Here is a 25,073-nt window from a genome sequence, read left to right as displayed (position 1 = left end):
CTCTTATTCAATTTTGAGACACCGTCAACCAATCAGATTGCAAGAATGTGAGAAAATCTCTATTTTTATTTAATTTCATTAATTGACGCGGCACATCCTTGCAATCTCATTGGTTGACGGTTACACGGTCGGTGCATCATCCTTTTTTTCTCTTCAATTTTACAAACGTTTTATAATTTCTCCTTTTCTCTTTCTATCTCAATAAAATTTCTTTTAGAAATGAAAATACTTTTATTTTCATTCTGAGTTTTTATAAGCTTGATTAACCCAACCCGACACTTCGTAATTACGCAATCGTAGTTTCAGGAGCTAGGGGCCCTGTTTGAGCCAGCAAATGACGGACGGAGTTATGCTTATATTGTGCTTCATGGCTCAAATCTGCAGCTGGAGAGGAGAATGAACATAACATAACATGTGAAGAAGGCATTTGGATTTCAATTCCTTTACTCGTTCGTTCGTTCACAATCAAGCAAATTTGTATGATCCAATCAATCTCTGAAAGAAAATGTCAGCATCGCAATCCCTCGGAGGTCCTTCACGCTGCGGCCGAGTCCTCAGTCCATCACTCGACAAGGTAATAAAGAACGCCGCGTGGCGTAAGCATTCTCACCTTGTCTCCTCTTGCAAATCCACCCTCGACAAGCTTGAATCCCTTTCTGAGTCCGAATCCCAAGAAGAATCCCCTCTTTCAGGTCTCTCCTCCTCAGATGCCGAAAATGTCCTTCAACCTGTCTTTCTCGCCCTTGACTCTGCGTATGCTAAGGTTGTTGAGCCTGCTCTTGAATGCACCTTTAAATTGTTTTCTCTCGGCCTTATCCGCGGCGAGATCGATCGCCCCGGCGGCGTTGTCTTCAATATGATTGATGCCATCTGTAGGTCGGGTGGCCTTGGCGAGGAAGCAACTGAGCTGGGCGTGCTCAGAGTTTTGCTTTCAGCTGTAAGATCTCCCTGCGTGTTAATCCGGGCAGATTGTCTGATTCAAATTGTGAGGACTTGTTATAATGTGTACCTCGGTGGCGTCAACGGTACTAATCAGATCTGTGCTAAGTCTGTTCTTGCCCAGATCATGACTATTGTTTTCACCAGAGTCGAACAAGGCTCCATGGATGTTTCCCTTAAAAGGGTTTCTGTTACTGAACTTCTCGAATTCACGGACAAGAATTTGAACGAGGGCAATTCCATTCATTTTTGCCAAAATTTTATCAACGAGGTCATGGAGACCAGTGAGGGTCTTCCTCTCAAGCCATCTTCCTTATCACCTCCTCCGCCCTTGTCCAAAGAAACGGATGACACAGCTACCGGCAATGATGCTGCTGGAAGTAAAGTAAGGGAAGATGGTTTTCTTCTCTTTAAAAATTTGTGCAAATTGTCTATGAAATTCTCATCCCAACAGCACTCTGATGATCGCATCCTCTTGAGAGGGAAAATTTTGTCATTGGAGCTCCTTAAGGTAGTCATGGATAATGGCGGCTCAATATGGCGCACCAATGAGAGGCAAGTGGTATCATAGTTACCGTTTACGTACAAGTACAAGTACAATCACTAATTGTTCAATGCAATATTAATCTCTATGCAGAATTCAGACATTGTGAACTTTTATTCTATTCGGTGATCTTTCCTAATTTGGACTTTCTCTTTCGTAGATATTTGATGGAGAAACTAGTGAATTACAACCACTTGTGTTTTCATTTTGAGTTTGAATTTTGAATTTTGAATTCTTCCGGCATGTTTAGTTGTAAATTCTTCAATGCAAATTCATTTAAAACTCAAAAGGTTGTTGTTTGTGTCCAAAGTCTCCTCATTAAATATTCTCCAATACAGTTTTGCATGAACGGAAAAACACGCAGAGTGGACTGCCCCACTTCATGCTAGAGAAAATCTTTGTTTAGTTGCTACCAGCTTTGTCAATGCCAATAATCAACTAAAAAAAAAGTGTTTTTAGTCTCTTGTAGGTCCTAAGTTTGGCTACATCTGTAATAGCTTGGTACAAAATCTATAGCTGATTTATATTTTATACACTCCAATTTAGGGGGGGGGGGGGGTGTAGAAATGGTATATCACTAAAACTACTTATTTCTGACTCAGATAAATAAATAACAGTTTATGCATACTCAAATTCACTTACGCATCCGCAAAAAATAGTTCTTTCCCCAAGATCTTTCTTTTTTAATGTTACTGATCTGTCATGACGTCAAAATTTTGTTTTACATAGTGCAGGTTTCTCAATGCCATCAAGCAGTATCTCTGTCTGTCATTATTAAAGAACAGTGCCCTCTCAGCAATGGCCATTTTCCAGCTTCAGTGTTCTATTTTCATGAACTTGTTATCAAAATTCAGATCAGGCTTGAAAAAAGAAATTGGCATGTTTTTTCCAATGCTTATCCTCCGAGTTCTTGAGAATGTTCTTCAGCCCAGTTTCCTGCAGAAAATGACTGTCCTCAACTTATTGGACAAAATATCCCACGATCCTCAGATTATTATTGACATTTTTGTCAACTATGATTGTGATGTGGATTCTTCAAACATATTTGAAAGGTATAATACTTTTGTGCTATTTTGCTGTTATTCCTTGACACTGATCAGTTTTCCAGAACAAACATGGGATAATACTTAACAAAGCTGCGATGATAACTAAACTTGATTGCCAAAATAATAAAATTGATTAGTAGCCTTGTTAATGCAGATTCCTTTAGTTTTTCCATTTATTGATAGAAAAAGAATGCCTTCTAGGGTGGTGGATAGTTGCTGATTAAGTTCGAGTATCCCAGGGCTTCGTATTAAATTAATCGTAGTTTTTGGGTACAGGTCTGCTGGGTTTTTTTGAGTGTGGTTGGTGTAAGATTTGAGTTTGTTTAAACACTTTATTTTTTGGATAGGAAGATTAGGAATTTGTTCTGCTGAATTTGTTTTTAGTTATTTACTTGGAGAACGTCTTAGTTGGAAGCTAGAGCATGGGTTTTAGGTCAAACCAGTTTCCTTGCATATTTGTTTAGAAGTTTTCTCATATGATATTCTTGGAGTAATCTCTTTCCAGAAGCTAAAGTGTATTCGCGACCCAAAGTATGATTTTTTGTTCACTTCTATTTTTTGATTTCTGCTTCTTGTTTTAATATTTAAACTCTTATAATTCTATCAGACATTTGCAGGATTGTCAATGGCCTTCTGAAAACTGCTCTGGGACCACCTACGGGGTCGACCACAGCGTTGTCGCCTGCACAGGATATTACTTTCCGACTTGAATCTGTGAAGTGCTTGGCCAGCATTATTAAGTCAATGGGGGAATGGATGGACCATCAGATGAGTCTGGGGGATTCATATCTAGCAAAGAGCCCTGAAAGCTGTAGCATAACAGAAAGTAATCTAACACTGAATGGAGAAGAAGGAAATGCTTCTGATCATGAGCTACATCCTGATGTAAATTCTGAATTCTCAGATGCTGCCATGCTAGAGCAGCGACGAGCATTTAAAATTGAACTTCAGGTTGGTATTACTGTCTCTGTTGATGACTAAATGTTATATGGTCATCACGATAAAAAATCATCTTATACTAGCATAGCCCTGGAAAATGACAGCTTCATTTACTTAAAGACAAGCCTCTATTTTGTCTGTTAGATCTTAGAAGTGTGTTTGTAGTCTCAATAGTATGCTGTAGTTAGGCCTAGCCCATTATAGTTGGGTGTTTTGTTACAATTAGTTATTCTGTTAAAGGATGATTGGGTTTGTTATAAATAACTCACCTGCTTCCGCTTAGAGTTAGTTATGAGACTCCTACTATGAATGTAATCAAGCTTGTGCAGACTTGAATCCGATAAAATACTTCTTGTGTATTTCATTGATAATACTTGACTATAGACTACAATATATATAGACTAACAAAGAGATAAAAAGAAACTAAATCTATCTAAACCTATCTCTATTTAAATAGATTCCATCTCTATTTAAATAGATACTAATCTAAAATAGAGAAACAAAACTTAACTATATCTCTTTGAGATAAGACTAATAATAAACTAAATCTTAAAAGATATTCAACATGCAGAACAGTTGAGGATAAATAACACTACAATTTAGAATATTTCTCTCTCTCTCTCTTGTTTCCTCACTACGTAGATTTCTAAAATTGTGATAGAACCCCCACATATGGGCCTGAGGGGGGTGGGGGGGGGGGGGGAGTACTAATATGCTGTTTCAATTGTTGATTCACCTTTGAGATGCCCAGGATTTGGCAAGTTTACACTAGGAGGAAGAGAGTGAGGTCAGACGGAGGGAATGATAGTTAGTTAGTGAGCTGGCATGATTCCCATGATTAGTGGGATTCGGATATATTAGGAGAGAGGAGAGAAGGTTGGGGTGTTCAGTCTAGTAGTAAGAATTCTGTTAGTAGAGAATATCTCTCTGTGGTAGGAGTCTTAGACTCTGGGGAAATTTCCTTATTGTAGAGCTCTTGAGCTCATTGCTTTCTCTATTTTACATAATCTATATATCTGAGTTACCTGTTTCTATCAAATTGTCTGTAAAATTATATTTTCTGTCTCCCTTCTGGCTCTTGTGAATTCAATTTTCATATTATGTGCTGATGCTTTTTCTGGGTTAAATGCAGAAAGGTATATCACTTTTTAATAGAAAACCTTCCAAGGGTATAGAATTTTTGATCAGCAGCAAAAAAATTGGTGGCTCTCCAGAAGAAGTGGCTCTGTTCCTGAAGAATACTGGTGGCCTAGATCAAACCAAGATTGGTGACTATTTGGGGGAGAGGGATGAGTTTTCTCTGAAAGTTATGCATGCATATGTAGATTCTTTTAATTTCAACGGAATAGATTTTGGAGAAGCTATACGATTTTTCCTTCAGGGCTTCAGGTTACCTGGTGAGGCACAGAAAATTGATCGCATCATGGAGAAGTTTGCTGAGCGCTATTGTAAATGCAGCCCTAGTTCTTTTAGCAGTGCAGATACCGCCTACGTTCTTGCTTACTCTGTGATAATGCTTAATACAGATGCACATAATAATATGGTGACAGATAAGGTTTGCCTTTGCGGAATCTTCTATGTTATGTCTTAGGCAAGGTGGTTTTAGGATCTGCTTTTCGCCATTTCTTGGTGTCCATTCTGGGTTTGGTTTTATTTCTTTTAGACTTAATTGACTTTTGAGTAGTTGATACATCCTATTCCAAATTATGTTCCTGATGAAAATTAAACATAAATTTTATCACAGAAAGTTATACAAAGCAACGTGACTTGTACATTTTTGTTCTGAATACAACTTTGAAAATATCATTTGTTTCCTCTTTCCATTTCTTTTATCTTCTTATTTAGGAGGGTGGTAATTATGGTAAATTATTGCATTTGTGTCGAGGTTGAGGAAACTCAGTGAAAATGATGAGCTATGTTGTGTAATTTCATTTTGTAAATTAGTTTGAGAAAATTAGTTTGTTTTTAATTCTTTAACACATTTGACATTGTAAATTCAGGATATCTTGTTTGTGATTCTTCAATGTCAAATGTGTTTGACCTGGATTTTGTTGTGTATATTCTGGTTGATTTCTTTCCAGATGACAAAGGCTGATTTTATCCGAAACAACCGAGGCATAGATAACGGGAAGGATTTATCGGAGGAATATCTTGGGGCCCTTTATGATCAAATAGTTCAAAATGAAATTAAGATGAATGCCGATTCTTCCGCACCTCAGGGTAAACAAGCAAATAGCTTTAATAGATTGCTGGGATTGGAGGGTATACTCAATCTTGTGAACTGGAAGCAGAGTGAGGAAAAAGCAGTGGGTGCAAATGGACTTCTCATTCGGCATATTCAGGAGCAATTTAAATCACAATCACGAAAATCAGAGTAAGCTAAGACATATCTTAATGTATGAATTGTTTTTGTGGATGTGTACTTGGTTTGCAGAGCTAGACCTGCCATACCCTTTCTCTCTTTCTTTTTTTTTTAAAAAGCATTAAATCTCTGATTTATACAGATTTAGAGTTTGCTATGCTACTTTGATATCTCTCAGTGGAAGCTTTTTTTATCTAACGTATGTCTTTTGGAGGATTTAAAAGGTATAGTTTAGGAAGTAAAGTCAAGAGAAAAGATTGCCTTTGGAGATCTAAATGTTCTTATGAGGAGAGTGCTGAAAAGTCCCACATTAACTAGAGATATGACCAATATAGCCCTTATATATGGGCATACATTCCTCATCTCTCTTTCCTCAATTTTCCCTAGCAATTTTATGCCACCTAGATTGGGAGCTTGAGAGAATGAATTTCTACTTCTTTGATCTGTTGCATTCTGTCAAACAACCAATTATCCCAAAAGCTTAAGTTGTTGGGTAAGGACTACATGAATGGTTTTATATTAATATTTCTAACACGCCCCTTCAAGAAAGAGCCCTTTGGGCTTGAAGCGTGGACAATGCACGAACCCACCTACCATGTGCTGAAATTCAACTTTTTTTATTAGAACAGTTGGGAGTGGCAAGGATTGAGCTCTAGACCGCTTGGTCATAGAGGCTCTGATACCATGTCAAACAATCAATTATCCTAAAAGCTTAAGCTGTTGGGTAAGGGCCACATGAATGGTTTTATATTAATATTTCTAACACATTCAATGGTATGACGAACATCACGCAAATCTGTCTCAATACTCAAATTCACCATTTGCTGAATAAAAGAAGTTCCATACGAGGTTTTGGAGTGCATTCAAGTCTATCTTCTTTTTCCGATGACCCTCGATTCTTGAAATCTGTCTTCTTAGCTTGACAATCCAAACCAATATTTCAGCCCTAATCTCAAATGATCCACATATCTTTCTAACCTCATCATTGTCACACTCCCAAAAAAATTGACAAAACCTCCCACTGAAAGAAGTCACAATTTTTTTGAAAGCAAAAACATCTATACTGATGAGGAAAATGTTCAAGATAGACAACCCTCCTCAGAAGACCCAAAAACCGTCAAAGCCGGCGACAACCCAGCCCAAAAAGGGGAGCAACCAAACTAGACAAACACCAACCAAGGACTCGACGACACCAAGACAACCTCCTAAGACCCAAAACAACCCACAAGCCCACACGATACCCAAAGAAACCACCAACACCCAAGAAAACTACCTTAGCTCCCCCTAGTAGACCTGCGTGCATTGATCTGAGCCTCAATCTGGTCAAAGGCAACGTCATCTGTGCAGACATACTTTATGCCACAACGCTTTCCCATCAAAACGACACTCCTCGCTCTTGTAAGAACGCCATAAGGCTCCGAGAAATCCTTCGGCAAAACCATCAGCTCCCATGCTCCAGCATCAGCATCAGCATCTTGTCCAGGCGGAAATGAACCCGCAAGCTCTATCTCATTGGCCTGGTCTTCTCCTTCCTAGGTCGCCCTCGGGGACAAGTAGCTTTCTCAGTAGGACGACGGCCCCTAACCATCCCTTGAGTTAGTTAAGAGCATTGATAATATGTTAATGTTATTACAGAATTTGTGATTTATATATATTTGGCCTTTTCTTGAGTTTATAAAGAAAATAAGTATTTGTTAACTGTAATGTATTGTCTTGTATTTTATTATAATTTATAATTTCTTTTTATACTAAAATTATTATTGATATTTTTTTTTTGCCTATTTTGTAATGGGTTGAATTTGAGAGAAGTAATAAAAGTACAATGGCTTATGTCATAATCCTATTATTCAAAACATATTGAGCTGGACATGTTCTTTGTCAGAGAAAAGGTTCAATCCAAGTCACTTGTAGTTGTAGTATATTGCAGCTCATGAACAGGTTGCTGAAATCCTAACCAGAGCTCTTTCCAAGCAAAGGTTTATAGATCTAGAGCAAAGCTAAAAGTACTTCAGCAGGGTGAATGTTAGAGTTAGTTGAAAAGTATTCCAGCTGGGTGAATGTTAGAATGTGTTTGAGTTATGTAAATTAATATGCTGAGTCAGCATTCTGTTAGTATAGTTCCTGTTCATCTGCTTTGTTATGCTGAGTCAGAATGTTATAACTGTTGAATAGCTTCTACATGAAGCTTGTACAGGCTTTAAATATATCTCTCTCTTGTCATAAATGATTAAGATGAATATACAGTTTATAACACAAATATACAATAAGATTCCAACTGGAAAATATACTGTCATGAACTATCCCAAAAGCTTAAGCTGCTAGGTGAAGACACATGAATGGTTTCATATGATATTTTTTTAACAATAACCATCTTCATTAAATATATATTTGCACAATTTGTGATCTTATACCTAGTTTATGAAATAAGTGACTTACATCTAGTCATGAATTTCCATAGTTAGTGTCATGAATCAACTATCCCAAAAGTTTAAGATGTTGGGGGAAGACACATGATGGTTTTATATTTCTAACATGCCTTTTCACACGTTAATGAAAAACCTCAAACTCAAACTTCAGACCACTTGGTCATAGGGACTAATACTTATCCCAAAGTTTAAGCTGTTGGGTGAAGAACATGGATGGTTTTGTATCGTATTTCTAACAGTTCGGAATTGTATTTACCTATTTTTGCAGATCTGCTTATCATGTTGTCACAGATGTAGCTATACTGAGGTTTATGGTGGAAGTGTGTTGGGGGCCTATGCTTGCTGCTTTCAGTGTAACACTTGACCAGAGTGATGACAGGGTGGCTACTTCTCAATGCTTACAGGGATTTCGACATGCTGTGCATGTTACTGCAGTGATGGGCATGCAGACTCAAAGGGATGCTTTTGTTACATCTGTTGCTAAATTTACTTATTTGCACTGTGCTGGAGATATGAAACAGAAAAATGTTGATGCTGTCAAGGTGAATGAATCTTACTTTGGTTTTCATTGACACTTCTCAAAGTCATATCATTTACATCTGCATTCTCCTTCTGCTTGTATTATAAATAATTTTTGCATAAGCACAGTAACTACTAGCAAACAAATCAAAAGCTTAATAAATGTTAAAGTGACATTTAAAAAAGACAATGAAGCCCTCACTAAGTTTTTTCAATGTTATCTTGAGTTTTTGATTTGGTATGCCTACGGCTACAATCATTGTGCTCATGCAAGACTATTGTTATTGTGCATCATATATTAACGCTAGTTATTCTAGTCTAGCCACATTGTTCTTATATCAAGGAAGCGGTGATGAATGGGTGACTTTGATTTGACTAATCCTACATATGTAAATAGAAATGTGACTACTGACAAGTACTTTTTTTTCACGTTTATCATGTAAGTGATCGATCTTATTTAATGCTTATATTTTGGTAATATCTTCCACATCTTTATTTTCTACAGGGAATAATATCAATTGCCATTGAAGATGGTGATCATCTGCAAGAAGCATGGGAACACATCTTAACATGCCTCTCCCGAATTGAGCATTTGCAACTTTTAGGTGAGGGCGCCCCAAGTGACGCGACCTTCCTCACTTCATCTAATTTTGAATCAGAAGAAAAAGCACCAAAAACATTAGGTTTGTCTTCTTTTAAGAAAGGAACTCTCCAGAATCTAGCCATGGTGGCTGTTGTTCGTGGTAGTTCGTATGATAGTACAAGTGTTGGGGTTAACGCTTCTGCATTGGTAACACCAGAACAGATAAATAATTTCATTTCTAACTTGAATATACTGGATCAGATCGGGAACTTTGAATTGAACCATGTGTTTGCTCATAGTCAACGGTTGAATGGTGAAGCAATAGTAGCATTTGTGAGAGCACTTTGTAAAGTTTCCATCTCAGAGTTACAGTCTCCAACAGACCCTCGTGTATTCGGCCTCACTAAAATAGTAGAAATTGCGTAAGTTTCTGTCTCCTTATATAAGATAGGTGTGCTCTTTTTTCTATATTAAACCCTCTCAAATATATTTACGTCATATGAGCGGAACTTGCTTAGTGAATATTAACCACGTGATTTTATTAAGGTCTCACATTGACTAGAGATATGCCCAAATAGGTCATTATAAATGGTAGGGCAAACCTTACCTTGTGAGCTAGCTTTTGAGGTTGAGTTGTGTACTTATTGGAGGAAACTTGATTTCGTGGAAGAGGAAGAAGCAAACTGTTGCAAGATCTAGCACAAAAGCAAAGTATCTTGCTATAACTAATGCTACTTGTGAATTTTTGTGGTTAAAACACCTGCTCCAAGAATTGAAGTTTTGTGATAGGTCCGAACTTGCTTGTGATACTCAGTTAGCCATTAGACTAAATATATAGAAGTTTATTTTCACTTCATCTGAGAAAAGATCCTCTCATGTATCATCAAGGCTTCTAATGTGAACTCTAGGGAGCAACTAGCAGACATGTGGACTAAGTGCTTACGGGGTCCTAGGATCACATATATCTGCAACAAGTTGGATGCATGGCATATACCCTCCAGCTTGAGTAGGAGTTTTGATTATAATATTATTTCTAACATATATTTGTTGTGTGGTTTCCTTATTTAGCATATTCTAATCCTCAGTTTAGGGATTGGTTTCCTCATCCTTGTATATAACTACTGTACAAATCATTTGAGAAATGCAAGAAATTTTTTCAAATGTCTCTTATTCTCAAACGAGTTAATAGCACTCAGCAAGCATCATATTTTCATTCAACTGCAATTTCCAACATACATGAACCTAAAGATACATGGATCTGATTATTAAATTTCGCTTATGTTTCCAATCTGATTTTAAAATGCTGCTTCTACTATCGACAATTGTTACATTTGCAGGCATTATAATATGAACCGTATCAGATTAGTATGGTCACGAATGTGGAATGTTCTCTCAGATTTCTTTGTGTCAGTTGGATTGTCAGAAAACTTATCAGTTGCAATCTTTGCGATAGACTCACTACGACAACTTGCGGTGAAATTTTTGGAGCGTGAAGAGCTAGCTAATTATAACTTCCAGAATGAATTTCTTAGACCATTTGTTATTGTTATGCAGAAGAGCAACTCCACAGAAATCAAAGAATTAATAGTTCGTTGTATTTCACAGATGGTCCTTAGCCGTGTCAGTAATGTGAAATCTGGCTGGAAAAGTGTTTTTATGGTATGTTTAAGTTCGCTAGATCTTGTTGTTACCCCTTTTTGTCACGGTTTTAACTAACTTGGTTGAACACCCATGTCTGGACCTCTAAGTGTTGCTGAATTATTTCTGTTTATTGGCAAAAGCAAACAAATTTGAGATGACAAAGTTGTGATTGTTTATCATTCTTATTACTTGCATGTAATTTTTCTTTATTTGGGCATTGTTGAAGGTACAAAATACAAATGTGTACAAAGAAGCTTTAGGAAGAAATCCTTTTTATTACACTTCTGAGAACCTAAGATCAAGAATGTAGATTCTATATTCTGATGGTACCCTCATCATAGCTAGAAAAATAGGAGAGTGAGGATATTACTCCTAAGCAATAGTAGCTAACAATCAGGATACAATTAGGAGATTGAAATTAATTTATACTATTTATAGCTAATAACATTAACTGCTAACTCCTATCACCGAGATTCTCTCCAACAAAATGCTTGTAGGGGATGTATTTAGTAAGTGTATTTAGTAAGAAATACGTTCTTCTTTGAGAGTGTGAGAGGAGTAAAAATCTTCAGGATACAATCATAGAAAAGTTATTTAATGGTCACATGGCCACTTAAGAACGCTTTTCTCATGTGATACATCCCCACACACACAAACACACACACACACACACACACACACACACACACATATATATATGGATGTATCATATATAATTTTTTAATTCATTAAGACGGCAATATATAATTTTATTTTATTTTTGTTGGTAATTTAGGATGTCCAAAATACATTCTCATGATCTTTCAGATAGGAACCTTAATTCTCAAGTTATTAATCCAAGTTGTACCCTGTTTAAAAGGGAGTACAATATTGAGGGTTTTCAACAATCTAAACTGATACAGAATTTTAGTTTCCCAGCAAATTGTTGATATAATGAGATGTAGTATTTTTCCTATTACATCATGCTCAGATACGAGCTTCATAGATGTCATCCCTTCCTTCCAAAGAAGACCAAAACTAAAAGGATAGGCATGTCTTATTGCTAGCATTTGAGAATTGAGACCATAGAATAATCTTGACTTGCCATGCTGTGTTTTTGGCTCTCAGGTCTTTACAGCTGCTGCTGCTGATGAACGGAAGAATATTGTATTATTAGCTTTTGAGACGATGGAGAAAATAGTGCGTGAATTTTTCCCTTATATTACTGAAACAGAAACAACGACCTTCACCGATTGTGTTCAATGCCTTTTGACATTTACAAATAGCCGATTCAATAGTGATGTTAGCCTCAATGCAATCGCATTTCTTCGTTTCTGTGCGGTTAGACTTGCTGATGGAGGACTTGTTTGCAATAAGAAGAGCAATGTTGATGGCTCATCAGTTGTAGTAAATGGTGTTTCAGATGTGCAAGCTCTTACTGACAATGACAATGATGATCATGTTTCCTTTTGGAATCCTTTACTATCAGGTAATATGCCTTCAGATGATGTCCAAAGATATTTTGGATAGTGGCCAGGCTACTACCCATGATGGACAAAGAAGCATATTTTTGCCTAATAAATGTATGTATTCTGTTTGATTGATTGCTTGCATAAATCTCAAATTGCTCACAACCATGTTGACACTGCCCTGTATATACTGTATCCATAAGCTCTGTATTTTGTTTTTCGCTAAAATCTTGAGTGATGTCTGTCGCAGTTTTTTAACACATTTCTTTTTCAACAAAATTGCATATTGTACTCTTGATAGATGTAGCAAATCTGTGTATATTTCAAATCCCGACACGCGGCGGAGAAGCTACGCGCAAACCACCCACATTACAAATTATTTGTAGAGAATTTTGAATGATTTTCATACACTGAATAATGGAGTGCAACCATATTTATAGAAGATTCTTGCTTTTGAGAGATGCTGTACATCTTTATTAGAACTAACAGCAACTATAGCTGACTTGTGACGACTAACAGTTTCTGTTAACTCTGACAGGCCTTACTATGGTTAGCTATTGTTAACACAAGGATCCCTCCTTAAAATCAGGGTTGTTGTGAGTGTAGCATCCTGAGTTTGTCTCTTTTGTGATGAAATCTGGGCTTTGATAGTAAAGACATCAACTATTTGATTTGACCATAGCAACATGAGAGGCAATGATTGATTTATTCATGACTTTTTCATGGACTTGTACTCCCTCCGTCCCTAATTATAAGCTAACATTGTAAAAATCACATTTATTAAGAAAGCCTTAATTGATGCATTGGTTTTTTAAAAAATGGTACAATCTTCCATATTTACCCCTATTTAAGTGGGTAGTACTAGGAGGAAAGAATAAAAGTGAGTTTCAATTTCAAAATTTTGGAATTGGAAAACCAATAAATGCAAGGACAAATATGGAAAAAAATATTAGCTTTTGCATAGTTAGCTTATATTTAGTGACACCACATAGGTCTCAATGTTAGCTTATAATTAGAGACGGAGGGAGTAGTTACTAACAAAACCCTGACTGACTTGTAGCCACTTACAACGTTGTTACCTCAATCAACCTTACTATTGTTAATTATTGATTACAAAAGGCTGCTGAACTAGAACTGCATTCCACTATTATACATCTATCACGAGTTAGGATATGTAAGGCATTTTTTGTGTAAACCTTGTCTGTTGTTTCATTTCAGGGTTGTCAAAACTAACTTCTGATCCGAGATCAGCTATCAGAAAGAGTTCTTTGGAGGTGCTTTTTAACATTCTGAAGGATCATGGTCATCTATTCTCATGCAATTTTTGGAATAACATTTTCTGTTCTGTTATATTCCCTATATATAACTCAGTATCTGGAAAGAATGATATGAATCTCCTAGTGGATCATAGTTCACCATCTTCAGTATCTGCACATTCTGAAGGAAGCACATGGGATTCTGAGACTTCTTCAGTAGCAGCAGAATGTTTAATAGATTTATTTGTCACCTTCTTTGGGATGGTGAGGTCTCAGCTACCAGGTGTGGTGTCAGTATTGACAGGGTTCATTAGGAGTCCTGTACAGGGTCCAGCTAGTACTGGAGTTTCTGAATTAGTGCGTCTCACTGGTGACCTTGGTAACAAGCTTTCAGAAGAAGAATGGAAAAGTATTTTTCTATGTTTGAAAGATGCAGCTACATCAACTGTGCCAGGATACATGAAGGTCTTGAAAACCATGAATAATCTTGAGGTGCCCAAAATTTCAGAGTCTTCTACTTACCTGGAAAGATCTTCTGATCATGACTTGACAAATGATGAGTTTGATGATGACAATCTGCAAATGGCCACATACGTCGTGTCAAGAACCAAGAACCATATTGCTATGCAGCTACTTATTTTACAGGTTTACTTCTTGCTCTGAGTGCTAAAATAGGATGATAAGAGTTAAATATAAGCACCACATTTCCTTTAATTGGCATCCACTGATTTGGTTCTTTTCTTTTACTCTTTTGTCATTATTTTTCCTCTACTCTCCTTTTTTTCAGCTATGGTATGAACTCAGCTGGCTACTTTCATCTAATATCCATAGGAACAAAGTTGAGCTTCCCTTGTCATTACCACTGCAATGATTTTCTCTTGTTCTCTCTCACATGGTCCCTTCTTAGGGCCCGTTTGTTTAAGATTATAAAAAAAGTTATTTTTAACTTAGTAAAAAAGAGATTTTTTTTGTGTTTGCTTACAATTATAAAAAGGTGTATTTTTATTTGACTGTAACCTCTCTCATATTGCATATTACTTTATAGAAGCTACTCAAAATAGCTTCTGATTATACTATAAAAACTTATTATTTTGAGAAAATTATTATTAAAAAGAGCTTACTCAAACGCAAAAAAAAATCATTAAAAGTGATTTTTTTTTTAATATTAAAAAAGAGATATTTTTATTAAAAAAGTTATTTTTTATTAAACATGTTTGAACAGATGGCCTCTATTTCTTTCCATTAATATGTGTTCTTATATTTCTTAGGTAGTCCAAAGCTGTTAATTTTAGGGATAAAATAACAATTACGTTTTACTTGTAATATTTTGTACAAATGCTCTTGAAATCAATACAATATACAATAATTTCATATTATTCAAGTTGGTACCATAGCTCTGTAGTCAATTCTACCTTTTCTTTTCATCTCATTCATCATTTTGGTTCAGAGCTTCAGCCTCTGCAAGCGCTGGCTGATTGTCAGTAGTTGTTCAGTGTCTAAGATGAGACCCCCCTCCCAGCTGTATCAGAGGTCGCTGATGGGTGGTTCACAAGCTCACACATGCAAGCTTTCAAGCCATTAGTGTTGGGTTTGTGAAGTGCACTCACTGTCTTACATTGTTTAGCATTTTAGCAGAATGTCGGATGTGCCAATCATCGGAGCAATTTTTCATAACTGGCTTTAATGGTTCTGGTAGAAGTGAAGCAGCTAATTTTTTCTGACAATCTGTCATTTGGGATAGGATTAGGCAATTGATGATTTTAATGGATTGCCCCCCCCCCCCAATAGATATGCTGAGGTCTAGTAGCTTTGTTTCATTGTTGTTTTTCATTGTTCTTTGATGTTTGCATCTTATTTTTCTTAATGAATTTCTTTATTAGAAAATAAGCCAAAAGTTCGATAACTTGATCTCTCAAGGTAGATGGAAAAATTTGGACTCTTGATTCTTCTGGTGCTTTCTCGTGCAAGTCTTTCTTTCAGCTACTTACCAATAATTGGTTTAGATCCAGAATTGAAGTTCTTCCTGTAAAATATTCAATGTTGTAAGTTTCAACTTTGAATGAGTTCATCTCGATGATATATTTTCGTGTTCTGATCACAGGTTGCAACTGATATGTACAAAAGGCACCAGCAATCCATATCAGCAGCCAACATCAAACTCCTTATTGAATTATATTCATCTATTGCTTTCCATGCTCGACAATTGAACAGAGAGTCAATCCTGCTGAAGAAGTTGCAGAAAGCGTGCTCCATCCTAGAACTATCTGCCCCGCCTGTGGTTCATTTTGAAAATGAGTCCTTCCAGAATCACCTCAACTTTCTACAAAATTTGCATGTCCAACATGTTGTGCATGATGAAATAGACCTAGAACAAGAGTTAGTAGCAGTATGTGAAAATGTGTTGGACATATACCTAAATTGTGCTGGTCCGGTATCCGCATTTCACAAGTCAGATACCCTGCCAGTGCCACGTCGAAAGCTCCCTTTGAGCTCAGCAAAGAAAGAGGAAATAGCTGCTAGGACATCTCTAGTCATCTCAGCATTGCAAGGGTTGGCTGGTCTGGAAAAGGATTCATTCAGGAGGTATATTCCTCGGTTCTTTCACTTATTGGTAGATCTTGTGAGGAGCGAACACACCTCTGGAGAAGTTCAGCTTGTCCTCAGTAATATGTTTCGTTCATCTGTAGGCCCAATTATAATGGAATGAGTTTTTAGTTTTGGCCTACTTTATTTTTGGGAAGTCGCTGGATATCAGTCAGCATTTTCTTCATATGCTGAAGCACAAGCCATTGCATAGTCATATCCTAGATTACTTGTTAGTTCTGCCGTGAAGAGTTATTTTGGGATTTTTTTGATTGTTTTGGTAAATGACAAATCTATATATATATATGAAAATAATGTTTCCTTCTAGAAGCCTATGCCACATGGCACCCCCAAATTCTTCCAATTTCCCTCCAAGAAAAAAAAAGACATCCCACTTTTTTGTTACAACATATTTCATCTCTCACCTATTTAATTTCATTTATTATTAATAATTCCTTATCCTATATGATACACTTGAATGTATATTTTTAAATATTATATTTTTGAAAGTTTGTGACAATTCAAGTAATATTACGAAATCTATTTAAAAAAAAATGATTATTTCGAAATCTTTTTCTCACTTTTTAAATTTTAAATATAAAAATTACTTGAAATTATTTTAAAAATAAATCTAACATTAGTTTTTTTATTACAAATTAAAAAATATAATACACAACAAAAATTGGAATCCTTTGTTTGTTCAACTCCAACAGCAATGTTGATAATAAATATTGAAACTTTTAATTTAAACTATCATTATTTCCTAACCTATAATTTATGTCTTTAACATGTTTTTAAAAAATATATTTAAATTTTTTAAAAAATATATTGGAAGGAAATATTATATTAATTTTACATTTGAAATTTAACTTTCTTCATTATAATAATTGTTGAAAATCTAATTAATATTATTGGTTGTTGGTTTACTTAGATGAGAAAATGAATGTTTTCAAATCAAATAAATATTTTTTTTTCCAGCATCATGATTTTTAAAAATTTTGCTTTTTTTTTTTGGCTAAAACTTCTACAAATCAAACAAATAATTTATATGTGAGACACACATCATTAATAAACATTTCATTACTAAACAAATTTCCAAGGTTTTTTCCATTAGCGGACCTCATTATCCTATTTGATCCAAAAAGCTAGAGCATATTCTGGAATTTTTTCTCCAAGAAATGGAATATTCCAAAAATCTATAAATATGTGAAAATAAGGTTTATTCTGAAGATCTATGACACATGGCACCTCCATATTCATCCATTTTCTCTCCAAGAAAAAAAATATTCATTCTACTTTTTTGTCACAACATACAATCATGACTCACCCTATTTAATATCATTTAATGTAATTCCAATTTTTATGTAACCTTTATTTAAAAGTTCAAAAATATTTTAAATCCTTTTTAATTGAATTATCACAACAATTAATGTTTTAATTTTTTAATATTTAATATTTAATTTCGATTTTTTATATAACCTTTACTTGGAATTATATTTGAAAACATTACAAATATGATAAGAAAAATTAAATTCGAAAATAAAAAATAATAATCACAAATCGGAAAAAATACTTCTTAATTTAATTTTCAACGTAATTATTATTTTAATTTTTCATCTGTTTCGAAAGTACAGATTTTCACTATTTAATATTGATTTTAATTTCAATTTTTTATGTAACCTTTACTAGGAATTTTATTTGAAAATATATCTAATATAATAAAAAAAAATTGAATTCGAAAATAGAACAAAAATAATAAAAAATCAGAAAATAAAATTAATTTAAATCCTTTTTAATTTAATTTTCAACGTAAATGTTATTTTAATTTTTCAATCTATATCTATATATATATGAAAAGAAGGTTTTCTTCTAGAAGACCTATGCCACATGTCTCCTCTTAAGTAATTCATTTTCCTTCCAAAACAAAAAAAATATATTTCCACTTTTTTTTGTCACATTAATTGCTAAGTTTAATATAGGTAAAATCTTTATTAAGAATAAAACATAAGTAATACTTATAAAAACTATCAAAGTAAGGATATAATTCCAAATAATATTATTTTCTGCCCCTCCATATTTTCGAAAACATGATACAATACATGAACATCTCTAAACCTATTTCATTTCATCCATTATTAAAAATTCATAATTAGATTTAAACTTTTTGAAAATAATCAATTCTGATTAAAAAAAATTAAATTTTTATTTTCCCTGAAATTATTTTTTAAGATAAATCAAATATTTTAAAAAAATATTACAAATTTGAAAATACGATTCATAAAAATAATTGCAATCCCTTTATTTTAATTAACAATATTCTAAATAGTTATAATAAATATTCGTAATTATTTCAAATAGAAATAAATATTTGATCTTTTAATTTTTATTTTTCTAAAATTCATTTATTTGTTTTTCTTTAATATTATGGTTAAAATGATTTTAAAATATAAATTAATTTTTTTGAAATTCGAATTTCCTTTACTATAGTAATCGTTTAAAATCTAATTATTACTAGATTAGTTGTAAAATGAGTGTGATGAGCAAATAATTTTTTGAAAATAAAATAAATATATTTTTTAAAAATTTTTAGCATCATTTTTTTTTTAATTTTTCAAAAATTTTGCAATTGAATAAATATTCCTATTTTAGATACTACAATTTTGATTTCTTATAATTGAAATTAATGGCTCTAATTAATTCCTACAATCTATATCTATATATATATGGAAATAATGTTTCCTTCTAGAAGCCTATGCCACATGTTCCTTCCTAAATGATTCATTTTCCCTCCAAAAAAAAAAACTCATTTCCACTTTTTTTGTCACATTAATTGCTATGTTCAATGATACATATAACAACATACACACTAAATTAATAATTTTGAAAAAGAGTTTATAAAAATATAAACTTAAAGAAATTTATTTTGAAACCAATAACTTCAGTTATTTTTTTTACACTTAGAAGTTAAAAAAATGGTTAAGAATAAAACATCAGTATTACTTTTGAAAACTATATGGTAAGCATATTAGTTCTTTTACTAATTAAAGTTTTAATTTTGGTACTCCCACGTTTTTTATTTCATATGATCATCTCGGCAAATTTCAAAAAAAAAGCATATGATCATCTCTCACCATATTTAATATCCTCTACTATTATAAAATTTCATATTTTTAATGTAAAATTTACTTGAAATTATTTTTAAATATATCAAATATTATAAGAAAAATAAGACATTCGAAAATATAAACATATAAATATTATATAATTTATTTTAATTAATTTATAAATATTAAATAGTTTATATAAGTAGAGTTTTTCAAATTTAAATTCAAATCTGTTAATTAAGGAATATAAAGAGCAATCAATACCAAATAATTATTACTATATTTATGTCTCTTATTCTTACAAAGATATATCTGCATATATTGGTCAAAAAATTGTTAATGCCCCGTATTCAAGTTCTCTACTTCTACTTTCAAAAAAAAAGTCTTCTACTTCGCATATTTTAATTATTTAGTTAATTTTATAAATACTTTAACATTTAAATTAGCAACTTTTTCAAATTCAAATAATTTATTTAGCACAATCAATTTTGTGATTCAATTATAAAATATACACTTTTAAATGATTTCCATTATTCAGGGATATCAACTCCTAATCATTCCATGGAATGAAAAAAACTCTTAATAATTCCTTATTTAGTTATTCTAATTAATACTGTATAATATAATAATAAATCAAATCAGAATATATTTTTTGTTAGCAATTAAAACACACTAATTTAAATTGTAATTCTAATATGTTTACTATAAATTATAAACGCAAGACCTTCTTATTCGTTGTAACTCACGATTCTTCGTTATTTTTACTCATTCATGTTTCTCTTTGGTATCATTAAGGAGTTTGTTTAGATGCAATAACAATTTCTTAAAGGTACATTCTTTTTCACTCACGTTCTCTTCCCCCCTCATTCACTCTACCGTACTCATGTTCGCCAATTTCCTTTTGCTCCGTCATATTTTCTTTCAAGGTTAGTTTCATTCATATGCAGGGTTAATTTTCTATAGGTACTTTTAAAATGGTTTTGTTTGGATAATATACCCTTAAAATTAGTGCCATGCAAATTTTTCCTCTTTAATGTTTCTTCTAGGTAGCAGATGCTTCATAATAATTAACTAGATGTTTTGAAGAAAGTGATTCTTTCCTTCAGCGATGATTTTAAAAGCTACGTTTTCCAAATAATAATTTATCTATATCTATATTTATATAAATATGAAAAGAAGGTTTTCTTTTAGAAGACCTATGCCACATGTCTCCTCTCAAGTAATTCATTTTCCCTCGAAAACAAAAAAAATAATTTCAACTTTTTTTATCTCATAAATTGCTAAATTTAATAATATTATGGCCACATACACAATACATAAATAATTTTAAAAAATGATTATAAAAAAATAATATATCAACAAAAGTAAATTGCCACGTACCAGTAACCACATTTATTTTATTTTTTGTTACACTCAAAGGTAAATTCTTTTTTTTTTTTTTTTTCGAGAATTAAAAATGTATTGATAATAGATAGCCATGAGAACAATCCTCTCATGTAGATATATAAAGAAAGTACAAAGGGAATAATCTAGAATTGTACAAAGCATTTCAAACAAACACCTTAAAACTCCTAAGCCCAAGAGCAAATTGATGCAAATGAGCTAATGAAAGAGCCTCATTAAAACCTCCCTCAGAAAAAACCCAGTGGGAAAAAATCCAAGGGAGGAAAAAGAGTACTCAGACAAAAGCCACACCAAAAAGCACACACAAAAATGGGCAATGCTAAATACAAAACACCAAATGAAAGGAAGGTATCTGCAAAACAAACAGCAACGGTACCAGATAGGTGATCCAATCACCAAAGCAATATGTCCATTCTATTCTAAACCAAAACACCAAACTCCCAGAAATATCAATTGGAAGCCAACTCCTGATTGAAGTATTCGAATCATTTTGGCAACTAAGATGACCCAGCGCCAATCACAAGGCCACCTTGCTATTAAAGTAATATAAGTCCTTTAATTTAGTAGAGCCTCTTTTAGCAAGAGCATCAGCTGAGCTGTTAGCTTCTCTATAGATGTGCCTTACTTCCAAACAGTTCACTATAGGAATTAGCATGTCAATCTGATTTAAAGTGCTCCTCAGTTTCCAGGGCCGATCTCCACCATGATTAATCCATTTAACCGCTAACTTGGAGTCGCTTTCAATGATGATGTTGCTTATCAGATATTGGTGACACAGTTTTAGAGCCTCAAAAATAGCAAGGACCTCAGCTTCAAACGAGAAACCATTCCCTATGTGTTTAGAGAAGAAGCCTTTGATTTCGTTCTTTGCATTTCTTAGGATGCCACCGATGCCACATGGACCTGGACAACCTTTTGCAGCTCCATCGACATTGATCTTCAAAATACCTGGCAGCGGAGGGACCCAGCTATCATTTCGTCTGGCCGGTCTCCTAGGAACCAATTTAACATTGACAAAATCTCTGGCGAAGTCATCAACGGTGTAGGGGCAGCGGTTAGAGAGAGCTTTCGCCCACCAACTAATCCTTATTAAGTGCATCTCCCAAATCTGAGATGCATTAACAGGTTTTTGGTTGAAACAGATATCGTTTCTTTCTATCCATATAGCCCAGATTAAAGAATATGGTATCATCTTCCAAAGCATACAATTAGAAGCCTTAGGTAAGTGATCCCATTCCAGCATCAGGTTCTTAATAGAGGCAGGGATTACCCAATAGAAACCCTCTCGCTGAAGAATGGCAGTCCAAAGAGACCAAGTAAGATTACAATGGAGAAATAAATGGGATACTGATTCACTTACTTGATTACATAGTACACAATTCTCTTGTCCAGACAATTCGACGCCTCTGGAAGTCAGGTTTTCTTTTGTAGCAATTTTATTCTTTTGAGCTTGCCATAAGAAGAGGCTCACTTTGGGAGGAATAAACTTGCTTATTTCTTTTGGAACTTGCCAATCTTTGACAAATATCTGGTCTTCAGCCCATTTACATACTTCTTTTACTGAAAAAAACCCACTGTGGTTGAGGCACCAAACCAGAAAATCTCGAGTTCCTGCTGTAGGTATGATGCTATTAATGCATTTCACAAAATCCTCATATATCTCCACCTCCCAGCCAATAAAAGGCCTTCTGAATGAGAGATTCCACCTCCATTTCCCTTCTAGGAAGCACCCCACTTCACCGACTTTGATTTGTTTATTCTCACATAAGGCATATACTCTAGGGAAGACAGCACAAAGTGGCTCCGCCGCTGCCCAAATATCATGCCAAAAATCAGTATTCAGTCCATCCCCTATGCTCACTATAATGTTATTCTTGTAGCCCAGACCCGGTACATCATCTTCATTTATAACTCGCTGTATATCCTCAAGGAACTTGGACCAATTCCTATTTGATTCCAGCAATTTATGCAGTAGAATAGATGAGTTATCCAGATCATATTTCTCCACAATGATCTTCCTCCATAAACTGTCCAATTCAAAACCAAACCGCCATGCCCATTTCATGAGAAGGGCCTTGTTTCTCCACTCAATGAACCCCAGCCCGAGGCCACCAGCCTCCTTATGCCTACACACATATTCCCAACCAATCCATATGATTTTGTTCTCACCATTATCTCTGCCCCAAAGAAACGCACGAAATATTTTCTCCACCTCCTTAATGATGCCTCTTGGTGCTTTAAACACTGCCATTAGATACAACGGCACTGAGCATAAAACAGATTTTAGCAACACAAGTCTTCCGCTCAAAGAGACGTATTTAGAATTCCAGGATCTGGCTTTCATTCTTAACTTGACTAACATAGGCCTCCAAAAGTCCAGCCTTCTTGGGTTGCCCCCGAGCGGGGTCCCAAGATATTGGAGAGGCAAAGAACCGCTGCTCCATCCATAGCTGTTAGCGAGTCTCTCAACCTCCTCTATAGACACATTGCACCCAAATAGCCGTGATTTTGAGTAGTTTACTTTCAGTCCCGATGCATAGAGAAAGGAGAATAATACATTACAAAGGATCTCAAATTGAGCTTCATTGTATTCACAAAAGAGCAATGTATCATCTGCAAATTGCAAGTGATTAATAGCAAATTTGTCGCTTACCCGAATGCCACTGAAATTATCACCAACCAGAAATTGATTTAATAGGCAAGACAAGCTGTTTACACACAGATTGAATAATAAGGGAGATAAGGGATCCCCTGTCTCAATCCCTTCTCAATAGCAAAGAATTCCGTAGGTGAGCCGTTCACGAGAACTGCAAGAGACGCTGAAGTGATGCAACTCTTCATCCATGTAATCCATTTATCACCAAATTGCATATCAAATAGTATATTCAATAAGAAACCCCAATCTACCTGATCATATGCTTTGGAGAAGTTGACTTTAAGCATCAAACCACCCTTATCTCTTCTGTTCATTAGATCAACAATCTCATTTGCAATGACAATGCAATCTGCAATCTGTCTGCCTCGAGTGAATGCAAACTGGTTTTGGGATATCAGTTTTGGCATCACGACTTGGAGTCTTTTGACCAGCACTTTTGCAATTAGCTTATAAGAGCTTCCAATCAAACTGATGGGACGGAGATCAGATAAAGAAGTGCCCTCACCCTGTTTAGGTATCAATGTAATAAAAGCGGCGTTCATCCCTCTTGCAATTTTGCCCGTGTTATGAAAGTCCGCAAACAAATTAAGCACATCAGATTTAATCAACGACCAGTATTCTTTAAAGAAGCTGAAATTAAAACCGTCGGGTCCGGGGGATTTATTACCATCAGCCTCTTTAACTATTGCCCAAATTTCCTCTTCAGAAAAATCTGCCTCAAGCTCCAATCTCTCCCTATGATTCAGTTTATAAACATTCGGACAATTCAAGGAAGGCCTGATTTTGTCTTTCTTGGAGAAGAAAGATTTGTAGTGATTGAAGATAGCCTCTTTGATCTCTTTTGGTTCTTGCAGAATGTTATTACCAATCTGCAGTCTAGATATATTTTTCCTTGTAGATCTTATTTTATGACATCTGTGAAAGAATGCAGTCTAGATATATTTTTCCTTGTAGGTAAATTCTTTTTTTAAGAATAAAACACAGGTAATACTTATAAAAACTATCAAAGTAAGGATATAAATTCCAAATAATATTATTTTCAGCCCGTCCAAATTTTTGAAAAGATGATACAATACATGAACATCTCTAAACCTATTTCAGTTCATCCATTATTAAAAATTCCATATTAGATTTAATGTTTTTGAAAATAATCAATTCTGATTATAAAAAAATTCAATTTTTATTTTTCCCTAAATTCATAAAAATAATTGGAATCCTTTTTGTTTTAATTTTTTTTTTGGAAAAGCCAAATATGTATTAAAAGGGACAAAGCCGAGTTCTAGCAACAGACAAGACACAAAGAAAAAAAAAACAAAAATCAATGTATATTGTATCTTTTAATTTTTAGTCCTAAAATTCATTTATTTTTTTTCCCTTAATATTATGGTTAAAATGATTTTAAAAGATAAATTAATTTTTTTGAAATTCAAAGTTCCTTTAAAACTAGATTAATTATAAAATGTGGTGATGAGAAAATGAATTTTTGAAAATACAATAAATATTGAATTTTTTAATTTTCAGCATCTTATATTTTTAGTTTGAATTTTTCAAAAATTTTCCAATTGCATAAATACTTCCTATTTTAGTTACTACAAATTTTATTAGGAGTGCAAGCGGGTTTGG

At 34.2% G+C, this 25,073-nt stretch overlaps 1 protein-coding gene across 2 annotated transcripts; it reads left to right on the top strand.

Moving 5' to 3' along the window:
- Nucleotides 1–282: 282 nt before the first annotated feature.
- On the top strand, nucleotides 283–16,616 carry LOC130732816 (brefeldin A-inhibited guanine nucleotide-exchange protein 1-like). Of its 2 annotated transcripts, XM_057584801.1 has the most exons (11): nucleotides 283–1,494; nucleotides 2,218–2,535; nucleotides 3,147–3,480; nucleotides 4,601–5,023; nucleotides 5,550–5,842; nucleotides 8,525–8,798; nucleotides 9,281–9,780; nucleotides 10,696–11,017; nucleotides 12,107–12,467; nucleotides 13,666–14,348; nucleotides 15,805–16,616. In XM_057584801.1, exons 1-11 carry the CDS (start codon nucleotides 506–508, stop codon nucleotides 16,408–16,410), a joined length of 5,103 nt encoding a protein of 1,700 aa, XP_057440784.1. In that variant the 5' UTR covers nucleotides 283–505; the 3' UTR covers nucleotides 16,411–16,616. The 2 variants fall into 2 exon arrangements, with proteins under 2 accessions (XP_057440784.1, XP_057440785.1); XM_057584802.1 differs by lacking the exon at nucleotides 283–1,494 and having other exon boundaries at nucleotides 2,359–2,535; nucleotides 3,137–3,480.
- The last annotated feature ends 8,457 nt before the right edge of the window (nucleotides 16,617–25,073 follow it).

The sequence above is a fragment of the Lotus japonicus genome, chromosome 1, assembly GCF_012489685.1.
Source record: "Lotus japonicus ecotype B-129 chromosome 1, LjGifu_v1.2".
NCBI lineage: Eukaryota > Viridiplantae > Streptophyta > Magnoliopsida > Fabales > Fabaceae > Lotus > Lotus japonicus.
Note: the sequence above shows the minus strand (reverse complement) of the source record. Positions and strands in the feature narration are given on the sequence as shown.